Source organism: Apodemus sylvaticus, chromosome 11 (assembly GCF_947179515.1).
Source record: "Apodemus sylvaticus chromosome 11, mApoSyl1.1, whole genome shotgun sequence".
Classification (NCBI taxonomy): domain Eukaryota; kingdom Metazoa; phylum Chordata; class Mammalia; order Rodentia; family Muridae; genus Apodemus; species Apodemus sylvaticus.
Genome location: NC_067482.1, coordinates 78,618,719 through 78,645,542, shown reverse-complemented (window position 1 = coordinate 78,645,542; position 26,824 = coordinate 78,618,719). Strand labels below are relative to the sequence as shown.

The 26,824-nt window shown below is 52.4% G+C and overlaps 2 protein-coding genes across 2 annotated transcripts; one reads left to right on the top strand and one right to left on the bottom strand.

The window, feature by feature from the left end:
- The first annotated feature begins 3,659 nt into the window (after nucleotides 1–3,659).
- Nucleotides 3,660–14,816, top strand: Inpp5j (inositol polyphosphate-5-phosphatase J). Its single transcript, XM_052198561.1, has 13 exons — nucleotides 3,660–3,784; nucleotides 5,304–6,466; nucleotides 6,820–6,933; nucleotides 7,056–7,164; nucleotides 7,330–7,446; nucleotides 7,729–7,904; nucleotides 8,250–8,361; nucleotides 8,506–8,615; nucleotides 8,718–8,901; nucleotides 13,298–13,435; nucleotides 13,599–13,676; nucleotides 13,785–13,889; nucleotides 14,070–14,816. The coding sequence occupies exons 1-13, from the start codon at nucleotides 3,680–3,682 to the stop codon at nucleotides 14,580–14,582; spliced, it is 3,024 nt and encodes a 1,007-aa protein (XP_052054521.1). The 5' UTR covers nucleotides 3,660–3,679; the 3' UTR covers nucleotides 14,583–14,816.
- A 1,085-nt stretch (nucleotides 14,817–15,901) lies between these two features.
- Nucleotides 15,902–20,882, bottom strand: Pla2g3 (phospholipase A2 group III). The gene is made up of 7 exons (XM_052199458.1): nucleotides 20,369–20,882; nucleotides 19,365–19,497; nucleotides 18,959–19,093; nucleotides 18,401–18,684; nucleotides 17,523–17,652; nucleotides 17,302–17,418; nucleotides 15,902–16,250 (listed from the first exon to the last, which is right to left on the bottom strand). Exons 1-7 carry the CDS (start codon nucleotides 20,880–20,882, stop codon nucleotides 16,037–16,039), a joined length of 1,527 nt encoding a protein of 508 aa, XP_052055418.1. The 3' UTR covers nucleotides 15,902–16,036.
- Nucleotides 20,883–26,824: the final 5,942 nt, after the last annotated feature.

Genomic DNA, 26,824 nt, shown 5'->3' with positions numbered 1-26,824 from the left:
AGCAAAGTCTCCAGCCGCAGCAGTGGTGACACGGAACCCTGGGCCATGCCCCTGGGGTAGAGGACCAACCTGCACGTCCATCTCTGTGATGTCCGCGTGGCTCTCAAGGGCCTCGGAGGCCCTGGGATTGGTCCTGGGGCAGTGACTTCGCACTCTTTCAGGATCGCATCAGAGGCTGGCACTGCTGCGGATCCTACTTACCGATTTGTCAGACAGGAGCTGGAGGACTGGACCAGTACGCTCGCTCTTGGGATGGTGGCCAGGCTCACACTCCCCTTCATGCAAACCTCCGTTTTCACTTCCAATTCTCCCAGCACCCTTTCCACCAATGCCACACTCACACTACTGACCCATTTCTCACCTCCCTAACCCCTCATCACCACGGCCACTCTCCATGGCTTTCCCCACAGCCTGTGCCTTTCTCACTGCCCGTGCCATCAGCTCCTCCCCCACCTCACTATCCTCCTCCTCACTACCAGGGCCTCCGCCTTTGCCCTCCGCCCCTCCCACTCATCACTCTTGCCGTCAGTCCACCTCAGCGCATGAGCACACCCACCATCACCATTACTGCCACTGCCATCAAAATACCTTTCTGTAGCCGGGCGGTGGTGACGCACATCTGTAATCCCAGCACTCTGGGAGGCAGAGGCAGGCGAATTTCTGAGTTCAAGGCCAGCCTGGTCTACCGAGTGAGTTCCAGGACAGCCAGGGCTATACAGAGAAACTCTGTCTTGAAAAAACCAAATCCAAAAAAACCAAAAACAACAACAACAACAACAACAACAACAACAAACCAAAACAAAACAAAACAAAAAAAAACTTTCTGTTCACGATCTATGCTGGCCCAAGTCTTTGCCCCCACACATTTCAGCCTTACTTACAGAGATGCTAATCCAGAATCACAGGCCTGACCCAGAGTGAGTCTGGCAGAGCTAGCACAGCCAAGAAAAGCTTTGTAGTGTCTGTTGCCAAGAACTTCACATGGGAGTTGGCTCAGGCCAGTGAAGATGCAGAGAGATGGCTGTAGACCTGCCAGGACTCTGGGCACAGAACGCTGAACATTTTGGGCTGGGGGATGCCTCAGTGGATAGGAACACTTGCTGTGTAATCATGGGGATCTGAGTTCGGATTCCCAGAACCCATCTGAAAAGTCGGGCATGGTTGTACGCACCTGAAACCTACCTTAACATGGAGCTGGTATGAGGCGGAGACAGAGGGCTTGCTGGGACTTGCTGGCTGTCAACCTACTTCCAGATTCGGTGAGAGACTCTGTCCTGTCTCGAAGGAATAATAAGGCAGAGGATGATAGAGCAGAGCCTCCTCTGGCTTCCACATGTGTGCACCTGGATAGAAGCTTCTACACACACATGGGCACACACCAAGTACACACACCACACACACATACAAATAATAGATGGATGGATGGATGGATAAATGGATGGATAGATAGATAAAAATAAAATGCACATCCACAAACAAGCAAAAGAACTCTGAACATTTCCACCTGACCTGGGTTCATCTCCTCTTTGGTACAATCTAGTAATCCTAGAAAAGTGGGGATCCCAGGGATCTTTACCAGAGAGGAATCAGAAGGGAGCACGGCAAAACCAACAGCCCATGCTTCGCCCTGGCCAAATCTGACCTTTATGATCATTTGCTTGGTTTTCTTTCTTTCTTTTTTTTACTGAGGCAGGGGCCTCACGTAGACTAGGGCCCTCAGTGTCTATAGCAAAAGGTGACACTGAACTTTTATTTTTCAACCTGTGCATAGGTGTATGTATGGTGTGTGTGGGGTACTCACAGGAGCCAAAGGGATCAGATCCCCTGGAGCTGGAGTCACAGGTAGTTGTGAGTCTCCTGACATGAGTTCTTGGAATCGAACTTGGGTCCCCCTAGATGAGCAACAACATTCTGAGCCATCCCTCCCGCTCCATGACATCGAATTCTTTTTTTTTTTTTTTAATTTGGTTTTTTCGAGACAGGGTTTCTCTGTATAGCCCTGGGTGACCTGGAACTCACTCTGTAGACCAGGCTGGCCTCGAACTCAGAAATCCGCCTGCCTCTGCCTCCCAGAGTGCTGGGATTACAGGCGTGCGCCACCACTGCCCGGCTATGACATCGAATTCTTGATTCTCTTGTCTCTACCTGCAAAATGCTGGGGTTACAGGCTCAATTCTTCTCACTTCGTTCATTTCATTCATTCATTCATCAGACATAGCCCTGTACCTGTTAGGCACCAGAAATCTTCTTCTTCTTCTTCTTCTTCTTCTTCTTCTTCTTCTTCTTCTTCTTCTTCTTCTCCTCCTTCTCCTTCTCCTTCTCCTTCTCCTTCTCCTTCTCCTTCTCCTTCTCCTTCTCCTCCTCCTCCTCCTCCTCCTCCTCCTCCTCCTCCTCCTCCTCCTCCTCCTCCTCTTCCTCCTCCTCCTTCTCCTCCTCTTTCTCCTCTTCCTCCTCCTCCTCTTCTATTGGTGGTTTGCCTGAATGTCTGTGAGAGAGTCAGAGCCACTGAAACTTGAGTTGCAAGCTGCCATATGGATGCTGGGAATCGAACCTGAGTCTTCTGGAAGAACAGTCAGTACTCTTAACCACTGAGCCATCTGCCTCACTCTAGTGGATTCAATTCTTTAAGGTTTGAAAGCCTAGTAGGCTTTAGGCTTATTTTTGGTTTGGACTTTTAGAGAAAAGTTGGGGACCCTATGTGTCCCTAACTGGCCTGCCTGGCCTTGAACCCACTCTATATAGCTCAGGCTAACCTCAACCTTTAGCCAGCCTCCCATCTTGGCCTCCCCCGTGCTGGGGTTACACTATGTCACCACCCTAAGCATTGTAGGCTTACTTTTAAGTCTCCCACCAAGTCCTCCTCCTCCTGCTACATCCCCCCCTCCCCGCCCATTTTTCTCTCCCACATACACCACTGGTTCAAGGTGGTTGGATCACTGGGTTAAGTCACTGAAACTCAGAAGACCTCCTTAGTTCATGAGGTGACCTGGACAAAGCCTTTCAGAGCCACCACTAGTGAGGGAGTGTTAGAAGCTGGGACTGGACTAGGACCTGCTTATGTGTGGGGACATCTGAGGGCACTGGGGTGTCTGCAGAAGAGGAGGGGCTGGCAGAGTTTGAAAGGGAGAAGACTCCAGTGGATGGAGCCTGACTGTCTGGTTTTGGTTTGGGAAGAATAGAGCGAGACAAGGATAAGGTTGGGGGGGGAGCCCAAGGCTTAAAAATGGGGCAAGGGTGGGGGCCAGGACAAGTCCTGAGCTAAATAGAAAGTTAGGAAAGTGACAGGGCAAGGCAGATATCCCTGAGGCCCTGGAGAGGATGCTGCTGACCTCTGACCCACCTGTCCCTGCATTACCTACAAGAGTGCCTGTGCCCCTCCCTGAGCAGGGGTGGGTCCTGCCTACTGTCTGGAGGGTGGGGTCTCCTTCAGCATTCAGCAGGGCCAAGCGGGATGGCTGCCTATATTACCCCTGGACGTTCTAACATCAGAAGCCAGCTTGAAGTGTTCCTAGTGGGTGGCCACTTAGCCCTTGCCACCTTCGATATGGGAAGTGGGTGCCTGTGCCTTTAAATTCTCAGCAGGTTGAAATGGCTGATGACATCACTGGTTCCTGGGAGCTGAGGAGCTGGAGCCAGAACCCAAGGGAGCCAGGCTGGGCTGCCGGGGGCTGCTGCAGACATGGAGGGCCAGAGCAGGAGTGGTAGTGCCAGGCCCGCGACCAGGACTGGACTGGGACCCTTGCCTGGGTCCCATGGGGCTTTGCAAGCTGGGACACCCTCAAAGGTAAAAGCCCCCAAACCCTGGCCCCCATTCCTGATTCCTGGTCTCACACTCCCCCACCACACACACACTCTGCAGGCACCCTGGTGCCCCTAGCTAAGGGACCAGCACTTTTCTGTGCCACCAAGCAGAGATTGAGCAAAAAGGTCACGTTGGAGGGGCAGTGATGGGATACCCATAGAGAAATGGAATCAGCCACAGCCAAGAGTCCCCCAGAAGCACTCTGGATTGGTTGTCAGGGAACCCAGCTGTTCTCCAGCTTTGCTGTGTGACCTTGGGCAAGTTGCTTGTCCTCTCTGAGCCAATGTAAAATGAGGGGGCTTGTGTCTGAAGACTAGAACTGTGACATCTGGGATGTCTAAGTTGTTAGTGCTGGAGGCGGTATGGTGCCTGGGGGGAGGGGGCACACAGTGGGACACTTGGAGCCAAGGAGAGCATCCAAAATGCTGCCTCAGAAAGTGGAGTTCAGGGAGGGAGGTGGAAGTAGAATTTCAGGTTCTCTGAACCGAGAAGGACGAGAAGGACGGGACGGAGACTGAACTGCGTCTCCAGAGCAGGATGGGGCCGCCCTGGGGCGAGTGTAGACCTTCCTCTGTCCTCCCTGGCAAAGGACACTTTCTCCTGGCCTCTGGAGACTGGGAACATCATAAACAGAGTGGACAAAGCAGGTGTCCTTCCACCTGCCAGGTCTAAAGGATACTCGTTTGCCTACCTTCACAGGTGGGGAAAGAACAGGCAAGACGAGAGGGCACAGCCTGGGCAGAGAGAGAGAGGCGTGGCATCGGACCACACTGACTGGCCGAGGAGGGTGGGCTGACTCTCCAGCACTCAGGAGTGCCAGGAAGTGTCAGGCTAGAAGCAGGGGCCCCTTGCCCTGGACACACACACCTTAAGATGTGGGAGGGTCAGGGACCCTTCCCTTAATCGTACAGATGGGAAACAGTCTGAGGGCTGAGGGACACTTGCCTCAAATCCCAAAGCTGGGATGGGAACACAGGTGACAGTGTCCGTTGCCAGCTCCTGACCCTGCATGGCCCACTGGGGTCAGGGGCATGGTAGAGCATGAGAGGCACTCGGGGGTATTGGCACTGTGGAGGAAGGACCATGGAGGTACTCGGGGTGTTGAGTCAGCAGCGCTCTGTAAGGGGAACTGCCCTGGAAGCTGGTCAGAGGAGAGAGGGAGGAAGAATGCGGGGAGCTCTGAGATTCCCACTCTCAGGGGATTCAGGGTCTCAGTCTGTCCATCTGTGAACAGGGTTTCAAGTTTAAGATGGAAACATGGCTTTTGTATCCTGCCTCTTCTGAGACAGAAATTGACCTGGAGCAGGATGGATTGGAGAGAGATAACAGGAAAGATTTCCTTGGAGTGATCTGTCCTGAGCTGTGGGTGTCTACTGGGGGCTATATGGGAGTGAGGGCTCAGCGAGGGTCTATACGGAAGTGAGGGCTCAGTGGGGGTCTATACGGAAGTGAGGGCTCAGCCCCTGCTAAAGTCACTCCGACTCATCTGTTTGTCCTCTAGAAGGTAAACTCAAGTTTTCAGCTTCCAGCAAAGAACATGAGCCCAGCACCCTCGGAACCAAGGTTGGCCCTGGCACCTGTGGGACCACAAGCAGCTGTGTCACCTCCTTCAGAGAGGCCAAGACTGGCTTTGTCATCTCCCCGGCCTGTCCTAACTCCACTGTCCATCGCTGGAGAACAGAAAAGACCCGCACCCCATCGCAGCTCCAACCCGGCAGCCACGTCTGTGAGCCAACTGGTAGTATCTGCCGCTGCAGGACCAAAGCCTCCACCAGTCGCCTCAGTGTCAATCCTGGCTCCAAAGTCTCTGGGGCAGCTGGTAATATCTGCCTCTGCTATGCCAAGGCCTTCCCCGGCTCCCCTAGGACCCATCCTATCTCCAACTTCCAGGGATCAGAAGCAGTTATCACCCACCTCTGTGGGACCTAAGCCAGCACTGGCAACCTCAGGCCCTAGCCTGGCGCTGGCCTCTCAGGAGCAGCCCCCGCAGTCCCCCTCCAGTCCTTCCCCTGTGCCCAGTCCTGTTCTGTCACCCTCTCAGGAGGGTCACCTGGCTCCAGCATCTGTGACATCTACCACAGCTTCTGAGAGACGGTTGCCAGCTAGACAGAAGGATTCCGCAGTTCCCAGGCCCATTCCTCCTGCAGAGGGTTGTCTCCACAGCCCCACACAGGCAGCTGGTCCTGCCACCTCTCCACCACGGGCCCAGGCTTCCTCAGACCCTCGGCTCTCCCCCTCCTTCCGCGCAAGACCGGAGGCCCCACGCCACAGCCAGGAGGATGCTGTCTTGCCGCCTCCACCGCAGACCCTGCCCTTGGATGCCAGCCCAGGCCTTCCAGAGTCCGGCACCCGTTCCCCTGGACTTCTGTCCCCTACCTTCCGGCCAGGAATCCCTTCAAGCCAGACTGTGCCCCCGGCTCTGCCCAAGCCACCTCGGTCTCCCAGCCGCTCCCCAAGTCGTTCTCCCAACCGCCCTCCCTGTGGCCCTCCAGCCCCTGAGGTGGCACTCCCAAGACCTGTCACCCAGAGTGCGGGGCCTGGCAGGTGCCCAAGCCCTAACCTACAGGCACAAGAAAACCCAGCAACTACCACCACCACCACCACCACCACCCCACCAACAGCTTGGTCAGCTCAGCCTACCTGCAAGAGCGACCCCGGATTCCGGTGAGGGCCTGGCATTCTCTCCTGAAAAGTTACTGGGGTTTGAAAGGAGAGACTGGTCATTCTTCCAGGGTGACCATGCATTTTAACTCGGTTTACCTCAATAGGAATTGATGGGGGCGGGAGGAAGGTGCTGCTGGGTCTACTGTGGGAAATGCTGTCTCCTTGATTTGCTTCTTAGGTTTGTCTACCTAGGAAGGAAGTTAGGGATCTTAGGCCCACTTTGGGTCTTTTCTAAGGGCCCTCACATAGTTACCTGCCTCCATTTAGCTCCCCAGAAGGAGTCCTGTGAAAGAGAAAGGGAGGGTGGGAAAATGGTGCCCAGCAGTAAACCCTCCCAATGCACCTGCCTCCAGGATCACTGTGGTTACATGGAACGTGGGGACTGCCATGCCCCCTGACGATGTCACATCTCTTCTTCACCTGGGCGGTGGCCACGACAGTGATGGTGCAGATATGATTGCCATAGGGTAAGGAGCAGTGTGGGTAGAGCCCCTTTCCTGGCCATTTTGGCCTCCCGGAATCACCCATAGAAGGAATTTCTAAAACGGCCCCTCCAATCCAGCGATTGTTCCCTCCCCTCCCCTCCCAGGCTGCAAGAAGTGAATTCCATGATCAACAAGCGGCTCAAGGATGCGCTCTTTACGGACCAGTGGAGCGAGCTCTTCATGGACGCCCTGGGGCCTTTCAACTTCGTGCTGGTAACAACACAGACGCCCTTGTGAGAAGCAGGGACCCTGCTCCCGTCTCACAGAGACTGCTGGGTCTCTCTGTCGGAGGGGTAGAGAGATGAGTGGGGCGAGGGCAGAGGCAGAGGCTGCGGGTAAGTCGTATGCAGAGGGTCGCCCAGCACGCCTCCCCTGCAGGTGAGCACCGTGAGGATGCAGGGCGTCATCCTGCTGCTCTTTGCCAAGTACTACCACCTACCCTTCCTACGGGACGTGCAGACGGACTGTACCCGGACTGGCCTGGGTGGCTACTGGGTGAGCGGGGGAAATGGGCCTGAGTGTGGCTTCCAAGATCCCCCCACCTCATGCTTCCATCCTTTACCCCAGACCCACCCCAACCCAAGCACCACCCATTTCTACGCCCCGCCCCATTCCTTCTCTGGCCCCTCCTAGTCCTAGCCTCCCGTTTCTTTCCTTAGAATTCATCATCCGGTTTTAAGCTTCAGCCTCCTCTGCTCCTCACGGGCTTTATGCCCCGCCCAGCTCCTCCCCTCCTGGCCCAGGTCAGATTCCTGACCTGTCAAATCTCACCCCTAGGGTAACAAGGGCGGAGTAAGCGTGCGCTTAGCTGCCTTCGGGCACATGCTGTGCTTCCTAAACTGCCACTTGCCCGCACACATGGACAAGGCGGAGCAGCGCAAGGATAACTTTCAAACTATCCTTAGCCTCCAGCAGTTCCAGGGACCTGGTGCACACGGCATCCTGGATCATGAGTGAGTGCGGAGGCAAAGAGCCAGGTTGGGTGGATGAGTAGGGTGGACCTGCGGACTGGTGTGCGAGACCCACCCACTCATAGCACCTATAGGAAACCCGAGGCCGCCTGCTGTTCGGTGGGGGAGGGGGGATCCTGCAAGGTAGAGCTTTGCTGGGGGATACCTTCTTTCTGAGGTTCCTCACCTAATGTCTCTAGACTCTCTTTTTCCTCCATCCCTTGCCTGACTGAAGGCTCTGGCAGCCCCCACCCATTGGCACTTCTAGAAGGCTGAGTGGGTGCCAGGAAGGAACTAGAGCCTTTGTACTCCGTGAACCCACTGACCCCCATTCCCACCCTGGAGCAGCCTTGTATTCTGGTTTGGGGACCTGAACTTCCGAATTGAGAGCTACGACCTACACTTTGTCAAGTTCGCCATAGACAGCAACCAACTCCATCAGCTCTGGGAAAAGGACCAGGTAGGTAGTGATGTTCCTCCCCTTCCCTGACCCTGAACTCAACCAGTCAGCACCAGGTTTCTGCCCTTGACCTCATCTGCCCCACCCATCTCTGGATGCCGTACAAGGCCCAAGCTGATCTTCTGCCTTTCTGGACCCCCACAGCTCAACATGGCCAAGAGCACTTGGCCCATCTTGAAAGGTTTCCAGGAAGGGCCCCTTAACTTCGCTCCCACCTTCAAGTTTGATGTGGGTACCAACAAATATGACACCAGGTACACCATGCAGAGGGGCAGGGTGGGGGAAGGGGCAGAAGGTAAAGGTAAAGCTGGGGCCGTGCCCCTGAAATCCAGGCTACCCTCCCTCTCCTATTGCAGTGCCAAGAAGCGCAAGCCAGCCTGGACGGATCGAATTCTGTGGAAGGTCAAGGCTCCAAGTGGAGGTCCCAGCCCCTCAGGACGAGAAAGTCACAGGCTCCAAGTGACCCAGCACAGCTACCGCAGTCACATGGAATACACTGTCAGTGACCACAAGCCTGTTGCTGCCCAGTTCATCCTGCAGGTAAGTCCTGGCCTCATCCGCCCCTCAGGATGTCCCCTGGCCCAGCTGAGCATCCTCTATCCATAAACTTTCCACCTGTCCTTAACAGCATCCATTTTCTTCAAATAAGGAGGGAGTGGGGTTATAATCTTCCTTTTCAGATGAGACTTTGGCTGACAGGACCTACCTTGCCTAGGGCCACACAGTAAGAGGAAAAAGAAGGATTTGAACCCAAGACAGTTTGATTGAAGAGCTCATATCTTTCCACTATCTGTAACTGACTTTATTCTTCCAAGAAATGTTTAGGGCATCAACCTAAAATTTGAAAAACACGCTGCTCTTGCAGAGGACCCAAGTTCACTTTCCAGCACCCACAGGAGTCATCTCACAACCACCGTTAACTCCAGATTCAGGAGATCGGATGCCTCTAGCCTCTGTGGGCTCCTACACACACACACACACACACACACACACACACACACACACGCACGCACACGCACACGCACACTGCCCCATGCACAGAGTTTGAAAAATAAGTTCATAATTCCTTTCTTTAAAAAGTGTGCCTGTATTGAACATATATAGTTTTTTCCTTGTCATTTTCCTTAAGCACTGCAGTATAACAACAGCCTTCCAGTCATCTGCATTACATGAAGTATCATAAGCAACCTAGAAATGAATTAAAATATTTACAAGGATGTGCAGTTACATGCACATACTAAATACTGTCTTACATCAGGAACTTCAACCTCCTTGGGGTTTAGTTTCTACCAGGGAACTAAACAGACCTGGATGCTCAGGGATGACTTCACTGTGTTTAGAACTGAGGTTCCTAGTTGCCAAAGTAAAAGGAGGCAGTTCTAGAATGTCACAAGCTAGCCCTCTGAGATGGCGCTGCGCCCCAAGTCTAGAGGCAGAAGCAGACCGGGGTAGGTCCCGTGTTTCCAACCTTGAAACCTAAACTGCAGTTTCTGGATTTCTTGGTTTGATAAGAGGGAGCCCTGCAGGACAAAGAATGTTTCTCATGGCATCTTTGTCAGGTGATCAGTCAATGGGACTTAAGCCAAAGCTTCAGCTGGGGATGGGGCTCCTCCGCCCAAGCATGGCCTCTTGTGAACTCTGGGACAGGGATGGGGTGGGAGCTTTTGTTGTTATTGATTTTAAATCACTTCTTGCTATGTATCAGGTTCCTTCAAGCTCATGATCCCCCTGCCTCAGCTTCCTAAGTGTTAAGGTTTCAGGCATGTGCCACCACACTGTGGCCCTTAGGGACCTCACCTTGAGACTCAGCATTAGGCCACATTGTCCTGTCCTTCCTGTGGGGGGCAGGAAAAAAAGTGTTACCTGTGTCTTGTGATGCAACTCAGTGGTAGCATGGGTAAGACACGGGGTTCAATCCCAGCACTGCAGAAAGAACTAACAACAACAACAAAAAAAAACTTTAAAAAAAGTAATTGTAGCTGGGCAGTGGTGGCGCACGCCTTTAATCCTAGCACTTGGGAGGCAGAGGCAGGTGGATTTCTGAGTTCGAGGCCAGCCTGGTCTACAGAGTGAGTTCCAGGATAGCCAGGGCTACACAGAGAATCCCTGTCTCAAGAAAAAAGCAAAAACAAAAACAAAAAAAAAAACCAAAAAAACAAAAAATCAAAAAAATAGTTGTAAGCTGGTCCTGGTGGCCAATTCCAGGATTGAGAATAGCAAAGCAGATGGATCAGGAGTTCAAAGCTAACCAGGGCCACATAGTGAGATCCTGGGTCAAACAATAATAAAAATTACCTATTGAGCCAAGCATGGTGGCAAATCCTATTACAGCATTTTGGAGGCTGAGTCAGAAGAATTTCAAGTTCAAATCCAGTCTGGTTTATATGATAATTTCCAGGTCTCCCTGGAACATAATGAGACTCTGTGGTAAAAACAAAACCCAAAGTGACCCACTAGACATCCACCACACGTCAGGGTACATGTAGGCCCTTTGCATACCCATCCCTTTGAATGCTGAGGGCCCTGAAATGTCCAAAGTCTCCCCTCTGCTTTAGTGTTGGGGCTATTTATTTATTTTATGCACATAGGTGCTTTGGTTGTGTGTACTTCTGTGTACCTGGTACCCGTAGAGGCTAGAAGAAAGAGGGTGGATAGTTGTAAGCCACCGTTTGGATGCCGGGAATTGAACCTGGGTCCTCTGGTTTTTGTTTTGTTGTTGTTGTTGTTGTTGTTGTTGTTTTGGTTTGGGGGCGTTGGGTTTTTTTTTTTAAAGATTTATTTTATATATGTGAGTATACTGTCACTGTCTTCATGCACACCAGAAGAGGGCATCCGATCTGATTACAGATGGTTGTGAGCCACCATGTGGTTGCTGGGAATTGAACTCAGGACCTCTGGAAGAAGCCAGTGCCCTTAACCACTGAGCTATCTCTCCAGCACCTTGCTTTATGCCACCCCCACCCTCAGCCTTTTTTTTTTTTTTTTACATTTATTTATGTGCACAGGTGTGCACGTTCTGAAAGAATTCAGAGGATAACTTTTGGGAGTCGGTGCTCTCTTTCTAAATGTGGACCCAGGGAATAAAGTCAGATCACCTGAGGATAAAGCCTCTTTACCCATCACGCTCTCTCCCAGGCTTTATTTTTTGGTTGGAGAATTTGTTTTGTTTTTCTTGTCTTTTTAAAAACAGACTCTCTTGTAGCCTGGTCTGGTGTCCAACCAAGGACCATTCTAGAATCTGATCTCCAGCCTGCACTAAGGTTATGGAGGTGTCCCGCCATGCCTCTGCAGGGATTTTGACCTTGCAAAACCTGAGAGCACATTCCAACCTGCCCAGGGAAAGACTGTACTGGTTTCTTCTGGAACAGCTAGGCTCAGGAGCCAGGGAAAGAAACCTGAAACCAGATCAACAGGGACCAGACAAAGGCCGGAGGCTGGCACCACGTGAGCACTTCCTTGGGGACACAGGTGGCCAGGACTCTGGCTGCTTGCCACTGCAGAGACTCTGCCTGGCTGGTCCCAGAGGAAAACCACTCATGGTTATAATTTGTCTTCATGGACTCATGACAAGGCAGGGTTATTATTTGGCCCTTAATAGTAAGATTCAGACAGGGGAAACTAAGTCTAGGGATGGCTAGGGTCTTGCCTGAGGCCACACAGCAATGCAGCAGTAGACCTGGAAAATGAACTGAAGTCTCCAGTCAAACTGCTCTGGCCTCTTGTTAGCTTCAGGAAATTGAACTTACCCCAGAATCCTGTGTACCACAGGACTTTACCTATCTCCCTTGCTTTCATTTAAGCAAATTACTTAGTGAGCATCTAGGCTTGGCAATTGGTGAAATATATCACAAACGGCACTTCAGGGAATCAGTAGTTCAGCCCTGAGTATAAAAACAAGAGCCTTGAGTGCTGGAGAGATGACTTAGCTGTTGAAAGCATTCGCTGGCTGCTCTTCCAGAGGACCCAGATTTGGATTCTAGTGCCACATGGCAGCTAACAACCACCTATAACTCCGGGTCCAAGCTCCAGGCACACACACAGTGCACAGGCACACATGCAGACAGAGCACTCACACACACATGCAGACAGAACACTCACACACACATGCAGACAGAACACTCACACACACAGTGCACAGACACACATGTAGACAGAACACTCACACACACAGTGCACAGACACACATGTGGACAGAGCACTTACACACACACACACACACACACACATACACACACACACCACTGTGTGCACAGACACACATGCTGGCAGACCACTCACACACACAACTTTTTTTTTTTTTTCAAGACAGGGCTTCTCTACCTGTCCTGGAACTCACTCTGTAGACCAGGCTGGCCTCGAACTCAGAAATCCACCTGCCTTTGCCTCCCAAGTGCTGGGATTAAAGGTGTGTGCCACCACTGCCTGGCAAAAACAAAAACAAACAAACAAACAAATAAAACAAGAGCTCTACCCACTGAGATATAATCCCAACCCCGAAAAAAATTTATTTAATTAAAACTAAACAAGAGTTTCCAGACAAGGGCCTGCCTGCTGAAGGGCTAAGGAAGTCAACCCTTGCATAACCTGACAATGACTGAGCTGAGGCCAAGTCTAAGCCTGGCTGACCTCAAATCCACGTTCCATCGACTAAGAAGGCTTGGGGCAAAAGGGAGCCTAGACTGGAGGCAGGAATTTTTGTTTGATTGGTTTGGGTTTGATTTTTTTACCATTATTTTTTGGATAGTGCTTCACTATATAACCCATTCTGGCCTAGAACTTGCTGTGTTACAGGCTATGTTCCAATTATCCATTCTCCTGCCTCAACCTCCAGTATACTGTTATTACAAGCATGGGTCATGACCCAAGAGCTCTAGGTATGCGGGATGGTAGAGGGTCTCCTCTGACACCATCCTCTGTCCCTGCCCTGCTTGGGCAGTTTGCCTTCAGGGACGACACGCCCCTGGTGCGGCTGGAGGTAGCAGATGAATGGGTTCGGCCGGAGCAGGCTGTGGTGAGGTACCGCGTGGAAACAGTGTTTGCCCGAAGCTCCTGGGACTGGATCGGCTTGTACCGGGTGAGAAGGATAAGAGTCTGGGGAAGGGAGGGCCTGCAGGCCCTCTGTATCACTGGTTCATCCTGTCCTGCAGGCCCTCTGTATCACTGGTTCATCCTGTCAGATGCTCTGCTAGGAAGCTGCTGGTTTTAGGGCATGACAACCCCAGGTCCTCTCTCCCTAGGTGGGCTTCCGTCACTGTAAGGACTATGTGGCTTACGTCTGGGCCAAGCATGAAGAAGTGGATGGGAATATCTACCAGGTACTAACAAGGAGGGGAGGGTGGGGGACACCAGAGTTCTGCTTAGGGGAGGGAGTCCTGAGGCTGCCCCCTGGCCCCAGCTTGGGCCTCTACCCTTGTGTCCACCAGGTGACCTTCAGTGAGGAGTCACTGCCCAAGGGCCACGGAGACTTCATCCTGGGTTACTATAGTCACCACCACAGCATCCTCATTGGCGTCACAGAACCCTTTCAGGTAAACGGACCAGACGGTAGGACCAAAGCAGGCCAAGATGTCCCAGTTGACTGTCACATCTTCCGTGTTCTCTCTGTGACCTTAGACCAATAGCCCAACCTCACTGGGTCTGCCAACAGGGAAGGGGGGAGTGGGCAGGCTAAGGAGTGGAGTTGCCCCAGTGGCCAGTGTTCTCTCCAGATCTCGCTGCCTACCTCAGAATCAGCCAGCAGCAGCACAGACAGCTCAGGCACCAGCTCAGAGGGGGAGGATGACAGCACTCTGGAGCTGCTGGCACCCAAGTCCCGCAGCCCCAGCCCTGGCAAGTCCAAGAGACACCGTAGTCGCAGCCCGGGTCTAGCTCGCTTCCCGAGTCTTGCTCTCCGTCCCTCATCCCGCGAACGCCGCGGTGGCAGCCGTAGTCCCTCACCCCAGAGCCGCCAGCTGCCTCGGGTAGCCCCCGATAGGGGTCACAGTCACAGTAGTGGCAGCCGAGGTAGCAGTGAGGAGGGGCCCTCTGGGCTGCCTGGACCCTGGGCCTTTCCACCAGCTGTGCCTCGAAGCCTGGGCCTGCTTCCAGCCTTGCGCCTGGAGACTGTAGACCCCGGTGGCGGAGGCTCCTGGGGAGCTGACCAGGAGACCCCTGACCCTAATAGCCTGTCCCCCAGCCCCCAGGGCCGAATGGGGCTGGAGGAAGGGGGTCTGGGGCCCTGATGTGGGAGGCTGACGGGCCTGGACAGTCTCATTCTGCGTATCTGCCACAAACCTGCCCGCCTCTCTCTTGCTGCTGCTCCAGCCGTTAACCACATCTGCCACCCTGTCTTGGCCAGGAGTGGCCAACTGGGGGGTCCCCAAACTCAATCCTGGCACCACCTCAACTGTGACAATCGGCAAAGCCTCGCCTGGGCCCTCATCTGGGATGATGGGGGGAACGGACAGATGTTTCAATCTTGGAGGTCATCCATTAGGAATTAAATTCTCCAGCTTCACTCTTGGCTCTTTTCTGACTTGTTAGCAGTGCCAGATAGGGGTGCTAGGAATTAAAGATGTGAGGGGCGTGATAGTCACATATATTAGGCACCAGCTGTATATGGAAACGTGCCATCTCCTTTCATTTCCACCATAGTCCTGTGTGCACAGTACCATCCTTAGACCCATTACACAATGGGCAAACTGAAGAGGTCCTGCCTGCATCTCAAAAGCAGACAGCAACGCTCAGGCTGGCTGTGTATTAGAGAAGAGAGTTTACTGGGTGTATGCGTGTTTATTAATTCCTTCCCTCCTCAGCACCCCTATGAGGTAGTTCATGTTTACAGGTCCCCTTTTCAAGCTGGGGGTGTAATTTAGTTGGTAGCATGATTCAACCAAGTTGAAGGGTTGACACCCTGGGTTTCCTTCCCCAATATCACCGGAAACATGGTGTGATGTCGTATGCCTGCAATTCCAGCCCTTGCAGGTAGAGGAAGGTAGACCAGAAGTTCAAGGCTATACTCCTATACACAGCAGAAGCTAGCCTGGGCTACAGTGAAACTCTGACCCAGACAGACAAACAATAAGGACACCCCACCTCTATCCTCTTTCTCAGAGGAGGGAACTAGGGCTCAGTGTAGAGGGAGGTCCTTTGCCCTAACTCCTCGTGAGCACAGAAAAGATTTCAGTCTAGAGTTAGAACAGAAAGATTAGTTCAGGCCAGGAAGGACTCAGAAACTATTTAAAGAAGGGGTCTCCTGCGAAGACCCCTTGGGAACACGCTCCTCACCCTGGATTCAGGCATTTCTTTTGAATCCTTGGTTTCCCACCCACAGCTTTAGGCCTCACTGTAAAGTTCTGGGGCTCAGAGAGGTATGTCTAGCAACAGAGACACTGCTCCCCACACCTCCTGGACTCCCTGTTTCTATTTGTGTATGAAGTTACCTGACAAGGTCTAAGCCCAAAGTATCAGAATAGCCTCTGAACACTACATCCAGCACAGAGGAGTTGTGTCACCAGATCAAGGTGACCCAGTACAGCAGGAGATGTGGTCAACATTTGGACCTGAGATTCCCTCCATCAAGCCTCCTGCAGTCCCTGAGAGCCATGCTGTTCCTCAGAGAAGAGACCAAGTCTCTCAGAACATAGCGACACTGGGAAGGAGGTCCAGGCTGGAGCCCAAGCTGCTGTAACTGAAGTCATGAGCTCCAGAATTTCTTCTGTCCCCTGGGTCTCCAGACTGCCTGGGTTAGCTGCAGACACTGGCTGTAGAATGACATGGGGGTCTCCAGGGGCACCACAGGCTGTGACAGAGCCCCACCTGTGCCTTTATCCCAGAAATGGAGCCGGTTGGGATGAAGCCTCTGCAAGTGCCGAGCTGACACCTTGATGGCCCTGTGGTCTCTGAAACATCTGTGGGGAGATAAGGGGTCAAAGTCATCAGAATCCACCCTCCTTTGAAAATAGGACCAAGGCCCAGAGGGCAGCAGATATGAGGCCAGGGTCACCAGCAAAGCAGAGAGGGCATGGCTATACCCAGATGAGGCAGAGTTCACTTAGACTGGTACCCAAGAGGCCTAGGTTCCAGTACTGAGAGGTTGTGGAAACCTGAGTCAGTTTGAGCCTGTTTCCCTGTCTCTGCGTCTGGCAGGTCTTGAGCTACATACAGGACATCCACTACACACAGGATATCCGCTACACACAGGACATCCGCTGCACACAGGACATCCGCTACACACAGGACATCCATTATACACAGGACATCTGCTACACACAGGATATCCGCTACACACAGGACATCCATTATACACAGGACATCCGCTACACACAGGATATCCGCTACACACAGGACATCCGCTATACACAGGACATTCGCTATACACAGGACATCCGCTACACACAGGACATCCACTACACTCAGGATATCTGCTATACACAGGACATTCGCTATACACAGGACATCCGCTATATACAGGATATCCGCTACACACAAGACATCCACTACATACAGGACATCCATTATTTCCTTGGCTCCTGCAATCTTTTGGTTTGCTTGGTTTTGTTCAAGACCGGATCTAGACTGGCCTTAAAAGTACTATCTATCCTACCTGGGCCTCCAAGTAGATTCTCTTGCCTCAGTTTCCCAAGTACTAGGATTAGAGGCATGTGCCCCATACCTGGCTTTCCTGTAGCTGTTCTACAGAGGAACAAGTAGAGGGATGGAAAGCTGACTCAATTATCAAGGGCAAGAATGAAATCTCAGAGCATAGGCGCACATCCGCCTCCCCCAAGGCCTGCTGCAGAGCTGGGCCCAGGGCAGCATGGGTCATGGGATGGTGGCATGCAGTTCAAGCCCCTCTGACCCTTCACCGTGCCTGTTGTCCCAGCCATACAAATGGTTCTTATACAGAAAACCCAGCCCTTGGCAAAGGCCCCCATCCCTCCTGGCTCTGCGGTCACTCACCCTTTGCCCTCAGCACAGTCGTGCTGAGGGGCCAGCTTGAAGCAGGTGGTACCCAGGAGCTCCCAGACCTTGTGGGTGCCTGCAGGCGGGCTATGGAGCCTCAGGAAACGTGCCAGACTGAGGGCAGAAGCAGCCTCAGGCTAGGCCAGAACCTTGCCAGGCGCCCCGGCACAGTTCTGGCGGCAGGTAGCCCACTCCCACACCCGCCCAGGAGGCCTCACCGGCGCGTGCAATTGCAATGGAAAAGGGGCGTCTGGGCACTGTTGAGTAGGTGGAACTTGGTTTCCTGGGGCTTGATCCGGTGCTCGCACCGGTCCAGGTGGCGAAGGCTTCGACAGACTCGGCGGGCACCTGGGGGCAGACGTGGTAGGTAAGAAAGTCCAGTCCACCATGGAGGCCTCACCTGGGCCTGCTATCAGCCAGGAGACACTCCAGTGTGTGTGCTTGGTTACGTGCTCCTCTTCTGTCTCCTTCCCTATGTTCACAGAATGTCAAACACATAGAATGAATCCTCCTTACACACACACACACACATACACACACACACAGTGGCTGTCTGGGGGTCCCAGATAAGGCTTCCTGGACTAAGAGACTGTAAGCTGAGTCTGGGAGAGGACAAAGAGAGCGGGACTGCAGACAGGAGAAGAGCACGTGCAAAGGCCCAGCGAGAACAGGTTGTGGGAACTTGGGTTTTGTTTCATCCAGGCTTGAACACGGAACCATACATGCTGTAGACAAATGCTCTACCACGGGCTGTGTCCAGCCCCGTATCTCCCTCTTACAGCCAGCATTGGAGAAAACCAAGAAGTTTGTGAAGCTGAAGTTTCAGCTAGTGGGTGGAGTAGGTTGGGCTTGAGTGTTCTCAGCGTTGAGTCTTTATCAGCTGATGTTGCGAGAGGCGAGACACTCAACAGGGTATGGCAATGCTCAATTTATAGATTACAGAAGTCCCTTAAATCATAGGATCTAAGAAAGTGCCCTGGGGGTGTGTAGAACAAACAACAACAACAACAAACCAAATAGGTAACACATTTGCACACAGCGGTAGGAACACCCACCCACCCACCCTGCCCCTTCAAAAGCTTGGTTTTAAGCTCACCTTGATGTTTTGGGCCATCCTGGAGGCCAGGATGGGGGACTCCTGGCTGGCCTCTGGGGATCATATCAGGTCTGGAGGAGATGGCAGGGGTCTGCAGGGGTGTAGTGGTGACTGTGCTGTGGCGTCTGACTTGTGTCTGTGGTGGGCCCCTCTTCTGGGAGTGTTTGCTGGGGGCTGAGCTTTGGGGGCTGGGCGTAAGCGAGGTGGTCTCAGCCTTCCAGGAGGCATTATAGTAAGTCCTGGGCTGGAGGTGAGCAAGCGGAACTGAGCCATAGGCCCTGCACCTGAAGGGGGACAAGTCGAGGCACTTAATGACCCAGAACTCCTGCTCCCAAAGTCCCCAGAACCATCTCTATGGACTAAGTCTCTGCCAGTTTCATCCACTACCCTCCCACTAGGCTGTGGGAAATACCCTAGAAGGGTCCAAAGCCCTGCCCTAAGTAAAGGACAACACATGATCCTTTAGTTAGGTAGAGGACAAACAGACCTCCCTCCCTGGTCTTAGGGCCCAAGTTGCTCTGCTGGCTGGGCAAGGACTCAAGTGGGGAAGCCACATACCCGCCCCACCAGTGCCAAGCCACGCAGGCCTCCTGCTCCTTCAGCACAAAGCAGGGGATCTCCAGCACATTGAAGAAGGCCACGCCCATGATGTCGGAGATGGAGTCACCCTGGCTCCTTAGGCACTGTTGAAACCTGCCCCCAGAACCAGAATTCAGGTCCCAGGACCCCAGAGAGCCTCCTAGAACCTTTTGCAGCCCACCCTACCAGAGGATCATTCATTTTCTAGAGCCTCAGTCTTGCCCACCTGCACCGAGGGTGGTCGGAAGAAGGGGCCCCAGCTGCTGATCTTTAGAACTCTCTGGGTTCCTAGCGCCTATACCCAAGAACCGGGTAACTCTGTTCTGTCCCCGAGCCCCAGGGGACAGAACCCCGAGCCCCGAGGCCCTCTCTAACTGCTGCCAACCTGGCATCGCAGTCACAGTGAGAGATGGTGTGGAATCGGAAGTTTCGGATGCCATAGTTATACTGCAAGGGCGAGATGGTTTGTGGGCATTGGTCGTGTTCCCGGCAGCAGAGGTCAGGGCCATGGAACATACCTGCATGGAGAGAAAGGGGGGGGGGCAACTGGAGCAGGGTCCTGGATACCATGCCGCAGCTGTGCCTACCTAGTACAGCAGATGCCTCCTCATCCCAGCCCACGGCCAGCGCAGGGCAGTTGTTCTCCAGATACAGGGCCCTCACCGTTCCAGAGTTATCAGAGAAGACCCCAGGCTTGCAGCCTCCTTTGCCTAGTCCTAGAGGGGAAGCCCACCGGCCAGCTGGTGGGCTTATCTTCCTCAGAGCTGACTCACAGAGTTCCCATGCTCACACCCAAATAAAACTCCAGATAAAGAAAGTGTGTGTAATGGAATGACGGACAGGTCGGGCAGTCTTTCCTCTGGCATAGCGAGGCCCTGGGTGGCTGAGATGCCATCCCGGCCTGCTCGAGCCAGGTCCTCCACCAGCATCCCTTGCAGACACACAACACTCAACCACAGCTCAAGCAATGGTTCCCTTTGTTGTGATGTTTCCACAAGCAGAGCTCACAGCAGCCCCTAAAGGGAAGTGGCCTTTATCTTACCGATAAGGAACTTGAAGCTTCAAGAAGTGTCAGCTTAGATATGCTGAGCTGAACCCAGGCCTTTGGGGGCTCTTTCCCCTGAAGTACCTCACGGGTAGAGGTGGTTGAGAGCAGCAGAATCCGGATCCTCCACAGCCTACCTCCACCCTTGGGTGATTCATGAGGACTTTGGGCTTGAGTAAGACCTTTCACATCCATGACATTACTTAAGAATCCCATGAAGAGCTTCTCATGTTCACACCCATTTTACAGATTTAAAAAATGAGGTTCAAAATGCCTAAGTCACTTCTCCAATACCCCACCCCACAGATACACGCCAGACACCCACCCAAACCCCTGGGGCTCACCCAGTTCTGAGGAGTTCTCAGCAGAGTTCCCAACACCGCACCACAGCGTGCCAGGAATGGTCCAGCCTCTCCTCCTTCGATAGTGCTCTCTGTCAGGCGCTCCACTCTGTTCTGTTGCTCGCTTCTCCCTGGCTCCTGTAGGGCTATCCTCCGACCTTGGACAGGCCGCCCACTGGCTCTGCAGACTGGCCAGTGCTCCCTGCAGCTCGGGTCCAGGGGTGTGGATGAAGGCATGCTGCAAGAACTCGTGTGCACAGAGGGTCCTGAACGCGGTGGTAAGCTCAGATTCATCCTGCCTGATACAAACCTGCAGCCTGTGGTGCGCATCCCAGAAGGCCTGGAATAATGCCAGGCCTTGGTCATCTGTGCCCAAGAAGCTCAGGGAGCCCAGAGCGCTACCAGGGATGGGCCGGACCAAATGGCAGGAGGTACTGTGCCAGTGAAGGGTATGGGAGCCCCCTGGAGCAACCCCTAGGAAAGCCAGCACCCCCAAGAGTACCCCCAGAGCCCCCATTCTATCCTAGTCCAGTCTGGTCAGACAAAGTCCCCTGAATGCCTGCCTTTGGCTGCCCACAAGGCAGCTGCTGAGGCTGGAGGGGAAGGATGCCCGGCAGGCCCTGGGTGTCGGGGCCAATGAATGGAGCTGCTGCGGGAGGAGGAGGAGGAAGGCTGGTGCATGGGGTGATATTGGGCTTGTAACCGAATCCACCGGCTGGGCAGGCTGCTGATTGGCTGAGGGGTGCATTGCTGGGCCCACGCCTCCGCTCATCCTTTCCTCAGCGCTGTCCAGTCACCTGGCCGGCCTGGCCTGGAAGGATGGATCTGCAGACTGCAGAGCCAAGGCCTTGGTCTGCGAGGGTGGGGATGGAGGAGGGAGGCCAAGGCAAGCTGTGTCTCCTTTGGAGCCAGGAGAGAGTGCAGGGACTTCGAGGAGACCTCCAGAACCTGTCCTTGTTCTCCTAACCCAGTTGCAGCTACCACACCCAAGTCTCTGAGATTGGCAAGAGGCCATGGACCTCAGCCAGGGCGGTGAAAGAGGCCAGAGCAGGGCTGGGGTTCTGGGGCCCACCTTGGGAGTTCCCAAATCTTCTGGGAAAAGAAGGTTGGTTCTGGTGCTCTTTGCAAGTCCTGGTTCTCAGAAGACTCTTTTTGGCATACTCCAAAGAGAGTGCCACAGGACCCCGCGACTTCCAGCACAGATCCCGGTCCAATGCCAATACTCCCGTCCGATGGTTGGGACACACAGCCAGAAAAAGACCTGAAAATAGCCTGGAGCTGGTGATTTAAGAGATAAGGTCCCCAAATAAGCAGAAAATGGCTCAGGGGGCCAGGTTCTTCTATTCTTGGAGTATGACCACCTGGGAGTATGACATTCTTGGAGTATGACACCCAAAAGATATCATGTGTCCCCCAAGAGGCTTCGGTCTCTATATCATGGAGGGGGCTATACTCAGCACTGTTTCCTATGTCCTCAAGCTGATGTGTCATTCAGCTTCCAACCATCTAGTGAAGCTAATATTTATACCCATCACGTAGATGAAGAAACTGAGCCCAGCTGGCTGTTGTGGTGCACACCTTTAATCCCAGTTCTTGGAAGGCAGAGGTAGGCAGATCTCTGTGTTTGAGGCAAGCCTGGTCTACATAATGAGTTCCAGGACAGCCAAAGCCACATAATGAGACCCTGTCTCAAAAACAAACAAACAAGCATACATACATACAAAACAAAAGAAACACACAAACAACAGCAACAACAAAAGTAAAGATAGAAAGAAACTGAAGCTTCATAGAGATGTTAAAAATAATTCAAATTACACTCAGGCCCCCATGGGGCTGAGAGAGTTTTAAGGCACAAATCCGGGCTAGCTGGGTGAGCCCCCTCATCTCCCAAACTACACTCTGCAGAAAGCCAAGTTGCAGCAAGGCAGAGGCAGAGCTAATGTAGGAAGGGGAACACAGTCTGCTTCAGTCATGAGACCCATCTTTGGCTTCAGGACAAGCACTGACCTGGAGGTAATAGCTGAGGATTAATGAAAAGAGGATCAGTATAACTAAGGTGCAAACCCCTCTCTAGAGGTTGAGAAAGATATGGTAGCAGCAAGGGAGAGAGAAGAGGGCGTGGGCACAAGCCAAGGTTAAAAAAAAAAAAAAGCACGGTCATGGTATTCTCTCTTGTCTTAGGACCAGACATCCAGCTCGACTCCCTTTTCCACATTCCAGAGACTTCTTAGCCCATCACCTGGAAAGGCTGGAAGGAATCACATCAGGAGTCCGGCTTTGGAAAGATCAGACAGACCCAACTGGAACAGTGTGACCCTGGCCTTAGAAATCAACATCTCTAGCCGTCAGCTCCCTCTTCTGCATGACCATAGTTACTCACAGGTGTTAGGTAAGACTCCTACCATAAGCATAGCATCTGCCATCCAAAACACTAACACCTAGGGTAGCGGCAAAGCAGTCTAACTAGGAGAAAGCAAACCCTAAGGTTTGGGGACCACTGAATCTCTATCTACCCACTTTGGGACAGGGTCTGTGACTCTGTGGCCAGGGCGCTGCCTCACCAGGGAACTTTGTCCCATCTCGGTCTTTGTTTCCCTCCTCTGTCATGGCGGGTGCTGAGGGGAGGACCTTTGAGATCTCTTCCTGCCCATCCATGGCAAGGCAGGCACTCACCGGGCTTCTCTTTTGCCTCTACCTGGGTGACCACATCAGTCAGTCTATGGGGCAGGAGCTATACCTTGTGTCTCATCTGCGTGTCCCTCAGAAGACAGGGATCCAAAATTCGCCAGATAGGACTTGGGGGTGGGGTGGGGTGGGGTAAGCTTTTCTCTGAGTCTCCACAAACCTGGGATGGATGGAGCCTGATTCACAGCAGGGAATAAGGAGTGGATGTCTGTGCAGGAAACTCTTTACCTTCCTGCCTGTATCACCCCCTCCATCTCCCCGTGGTTTTTTTTTAAGTGGGGTCTTTGCTAAATAGCCTAGGCTAGTGTTAGACTTGAAGTCCTCCTGCCTCGGCCTTTCAAATGCTGAGATCACCACTGTGCACCATCACCATGGGCACTGTCAGTGCGCACCATCACCATGTGCACCATCAGTGTGCGCACCATCACATGCGTGCACCTGGTCCGTGTGCACCAGGCTTCTTCACCCTTGGTTTCTTGAGAGACCTAACTTACTTCATTCCCTTTCAAGGTTAAAGGCACAGAGAGCAACCTATCTTTTGTTGTTTTGTTTTGTTTATTGAGACAGGGTTTCTCTGTGTTATATCCTTGGCTGTCCTGGACTCACTTTGTGGTTTCAAACTTACAGAGATCTGCCTGTCTCTGCCTTCCGAGAGCTAGGATCGAAAGAGTGAGCCACCATGTCTCTTTTTTAGGATGTCCTGTCCTGGCCCACAGTTGTTCTGAACATGAAGCAGGCATTCAAGAACAGCAGATTTCTGAAGGACAGACCACCCCATGAAGAAGGGCATATCTGTGACGCTTGATAATAGTTTCAAGACTTCACCTCGGGTATGAACAAACTTTACTGGAGAACTGGTCTCAAATAAGAGCTCCTTTGGACTGCCTTGTACACCTAGAACTGAATGATGATGATCTACTTCCCATACCTTGAGCAAGACTCCTCAGGCACACAGGCTTCTTGTGCCAGTTCTTCTTCAATGTAAACCTAAAGGTCATGACAGCCCTTGAAGGTGAATTTATGAATGACTGAGCCCCTTGTCTGTCCTTCCCAATGTCTTGGTTATATACCTTCCCCTGAAACTCGCTGTTACTTGTATCTTTGGGGCTTTTGTTTTATTGAGAGATGGGTTAGAGTTGTGCCTCGGATTGACCTTGAAGTCACTGCTGTAGCCCAGGCCGGCTTTCAACTTGCAGAAATCTGTCTGCTTTGGCCTCCCAAGTGCTGAAACTGCGGAACACACCACAGTGGGCACATAGAGAGAGTGCATCTTCCCAGGACCTACAGATGCTCCCCTGTCCCCTCCAGCCCCAGTCTCCCCACCTCAGAGTCTTCCTCTGATTCAGCCTGAATGGTGTCTCCCTCTGGCCTTCAGAGCTGGCGCTCCCAGCTTTACCCAGAAGGCGCCATGTGCTCTGTGCTTAGAGAATGGGACGGGCTGTGCCCAGCTTCAGAGCATGCAATTCACTCAGAAACAAAAAAGCCATTGCATTTACTGTGTGCCAGGCACAGGATGAGACCCTGGAGAGGGCATGCTTCTGAGGGCTGGGGGGGCGGGGGGAGGGTGAACAGAGCGAGCTCGGGGAGAGCCGGGCAGGAAGGGAGCACAGCCTTGGGAGAATGGAGATGAAGTGGAAGAGGGGCTGGAGCCCGGTGTTAGTCGGCTCCTCCAGGAAGCTGCTGCCAAGGCCGAGTTAGAAGCAGAAGACATTTATTTGAGGAAATACTTGGAAAAGGATAAAAGGGGAAGAAGCTGTATAACTGGGCTGGGAAACCCTTCAGGCCATGTTTCAGCTCTGACATCTGTGGAAATGGAGATAAACAGAACACCAAGAGGAGCAGGTCTGAGCCAGCCAAGAGACACTGGTGTGAAGATTTCCTGTGGCAGAACCCCATTCGGACCCAGCCAGCCCAGCCCCAGTGGCCCAGTTCTTCTGTCAATAGCTGAAGGCTCCTCAAGAAGACAATGGTCTCTGCTGCAGATCCTGGAGGTGCTGCAGCTTTGGGCTGTCAGTCAACTGCTCTCAGAGGTCTAGAGGACAATCTTCCCCCGGAGACCTCAAGCTACGGAGAAGGGAATGCTGGGTACAGGACACACCTGTAACATCTCCAGGTGGGATTCAGTTCCATGCACTTCTGACTACAGCTGTGCCCAGCTCCAAGTGTGCGGAAATAAAGGATGAGACCCAAGGAGACTGCCGACAGCAGAGCGAATGGCAGGAAGCACCTCAGAACTGATGCCACTGCTTACTGTGTGAAGATAGACTCTCGAGGTCACACGTGTCTTGGGACGTCCTCCTCTGTCTGTGAGCAAAGCACTTTGAAGCACTTCAGCTTCCACAGGGGTATACTTCCCCCCCTCATTTTCTCTCTCTCTCTCTCTCTCTCTCTCTGTGTGTGTGTGTGTGTATATGTGTGTGTGTGTGTGTGTGTGCACATGTCCACATGAATTCAAGTACCATTCAGTCCATCAATTTAAAGAATACAATGACTAAGGCATGGTGGCAAAGGCCAATAATCCTGGCACTCCGGAGGCTGAGACAGGAGGATTATGAGTTTTAAAGTCAGCATGGATTATACAGTGAGACTGACTCAGAAAACAAAGCAAAATAAAGAATAAAATAAAATACGGTTTATAGTGTTCATCGCTGCGTGACTGTCACCACTAATTTCAGAATGTTTTCAAATTCCCCAAGAAAATTCCCATGCTTCCTAGTAGTTGTTCAGCCTCTTTCTAGCACACAGTGACTATGAACTGACTTTATGTCTCCACAGAGTTGTCTATTATGTGTGTTCACGTACAGTCACGCTGTATTAACAACTAGGGTACGCTCTGGTAAATTTCTGGTTAGATGGCTTTGTCATTTTGCAAACATTATAAAGTGTGCTTATACAAACTGAGAGAGTTGAGTCAGACAGCCTCTTGGTGTGAGTTCTGGGTGCATGCAGGGAGCAGTTGAACATGAGGCTGCTAGTCCTATAACAAGGCACACTGCTTTTATAGTAATCTTTTTTGTAAGTAGAAGGCGTATACGCTAGAATAACTATAAAATAGTACAATAAATATATAAGCCAGTGATATAGCCATGTGTCATTGACTATCTGGTGCTATTTACTATGCATAATTGCATGTGTTATACTTTCAGAACTTATGGTTCAGTGGCTGTTTATACCGCTGTCACCACAAAACATGAGTCATGCATTGTGCAGCACTGTGCGTACAAAAATCCCTGGGCAGTTGGAATGTTCCGGCAATCTGAGCCTTTCTATAAATGGTTTTGTTTTTCTTTTTAATTATGTTTATAGGGGGGTAGGGTTGAGCTCAGGAGTGTAGTTGCCCTTGGAATTAAGGCAAGGGTGTTGGATCCCCTGGAGCTGGACTTAAGGGCAGTTGCTGCGAGCTGGCATGTGGGAATTGAGTATAGACGTTCCAGCAACAAGAGTTCTTAACCAGCGAGCCAGCTCTCCAGGTCTTCCATTCTAATCTTCCAAGACTACCAGGAGGTGTGTGGGCTACCCGTGTTATTCAGTGTGGAGAGTGACTGTGTAGACCACCAGGAGGTGTGTGGGTTACCCATGTTATTCAGTGTGGAGAGTGACTATGTAGACTACCAGGAGGTATGTGGAATACCCGTGTTATTCAGTGTGGAGAGTGGCTGTGTAGACCACCAGGAGGTATGTGGGCTACCCGTGTTATTCAGTGTGGAGAGTGGCTGTGTAGACCACCAGGAGGTATGTGGGCTACCCGTGTTATTCAGTGTGGAGAGTGGCTGT

Coding starts and splice junctions, on each gene's coding strand:
- Inpp5j (XM_052198561.1), top strand. CDS start 3,680: ATGGAGGGCCAGAGCAGGAGTGGTAGTGCCAGGCCCGCGACCAGGACT. Junction 6,934..7,055: donor GCAGATATGATTGCCATAGG/GTAAGGAGCAGT, acceptor CTCCCCTCCCAG/GCTGCAAGAAGTGAATTCCA. Junction 8,362..8,505: donor AGCTCTGGGAAAAGGACCAG/GTAGGTAGTGAT, acceptor GGACCCCCACAG/CTCAACATGGCCAAGAGCAC.
- Pla2g3 (XM_052199458.1), bottom strand. CDS start 20,882: ATGGGGGCTCTGGGGGTACTCTTGGGGGTGCTGGCTTTCCTAGGGGTT. Junction 19,094..19,364: donor CACTGTGACTGCGATGCCAG/GTTGGCAGCAGT, acceptor TTCTGGGGGCAG/GTTTCAACAGTGCCTAAGGA. Junction 18,685..18,958: donor GCTTGGCACTGGTGGGGCGG/GTATGTGGCTTC, acceptor GTCCCCCTTCAG/GTGCAGGGCCTATGGCTCAG.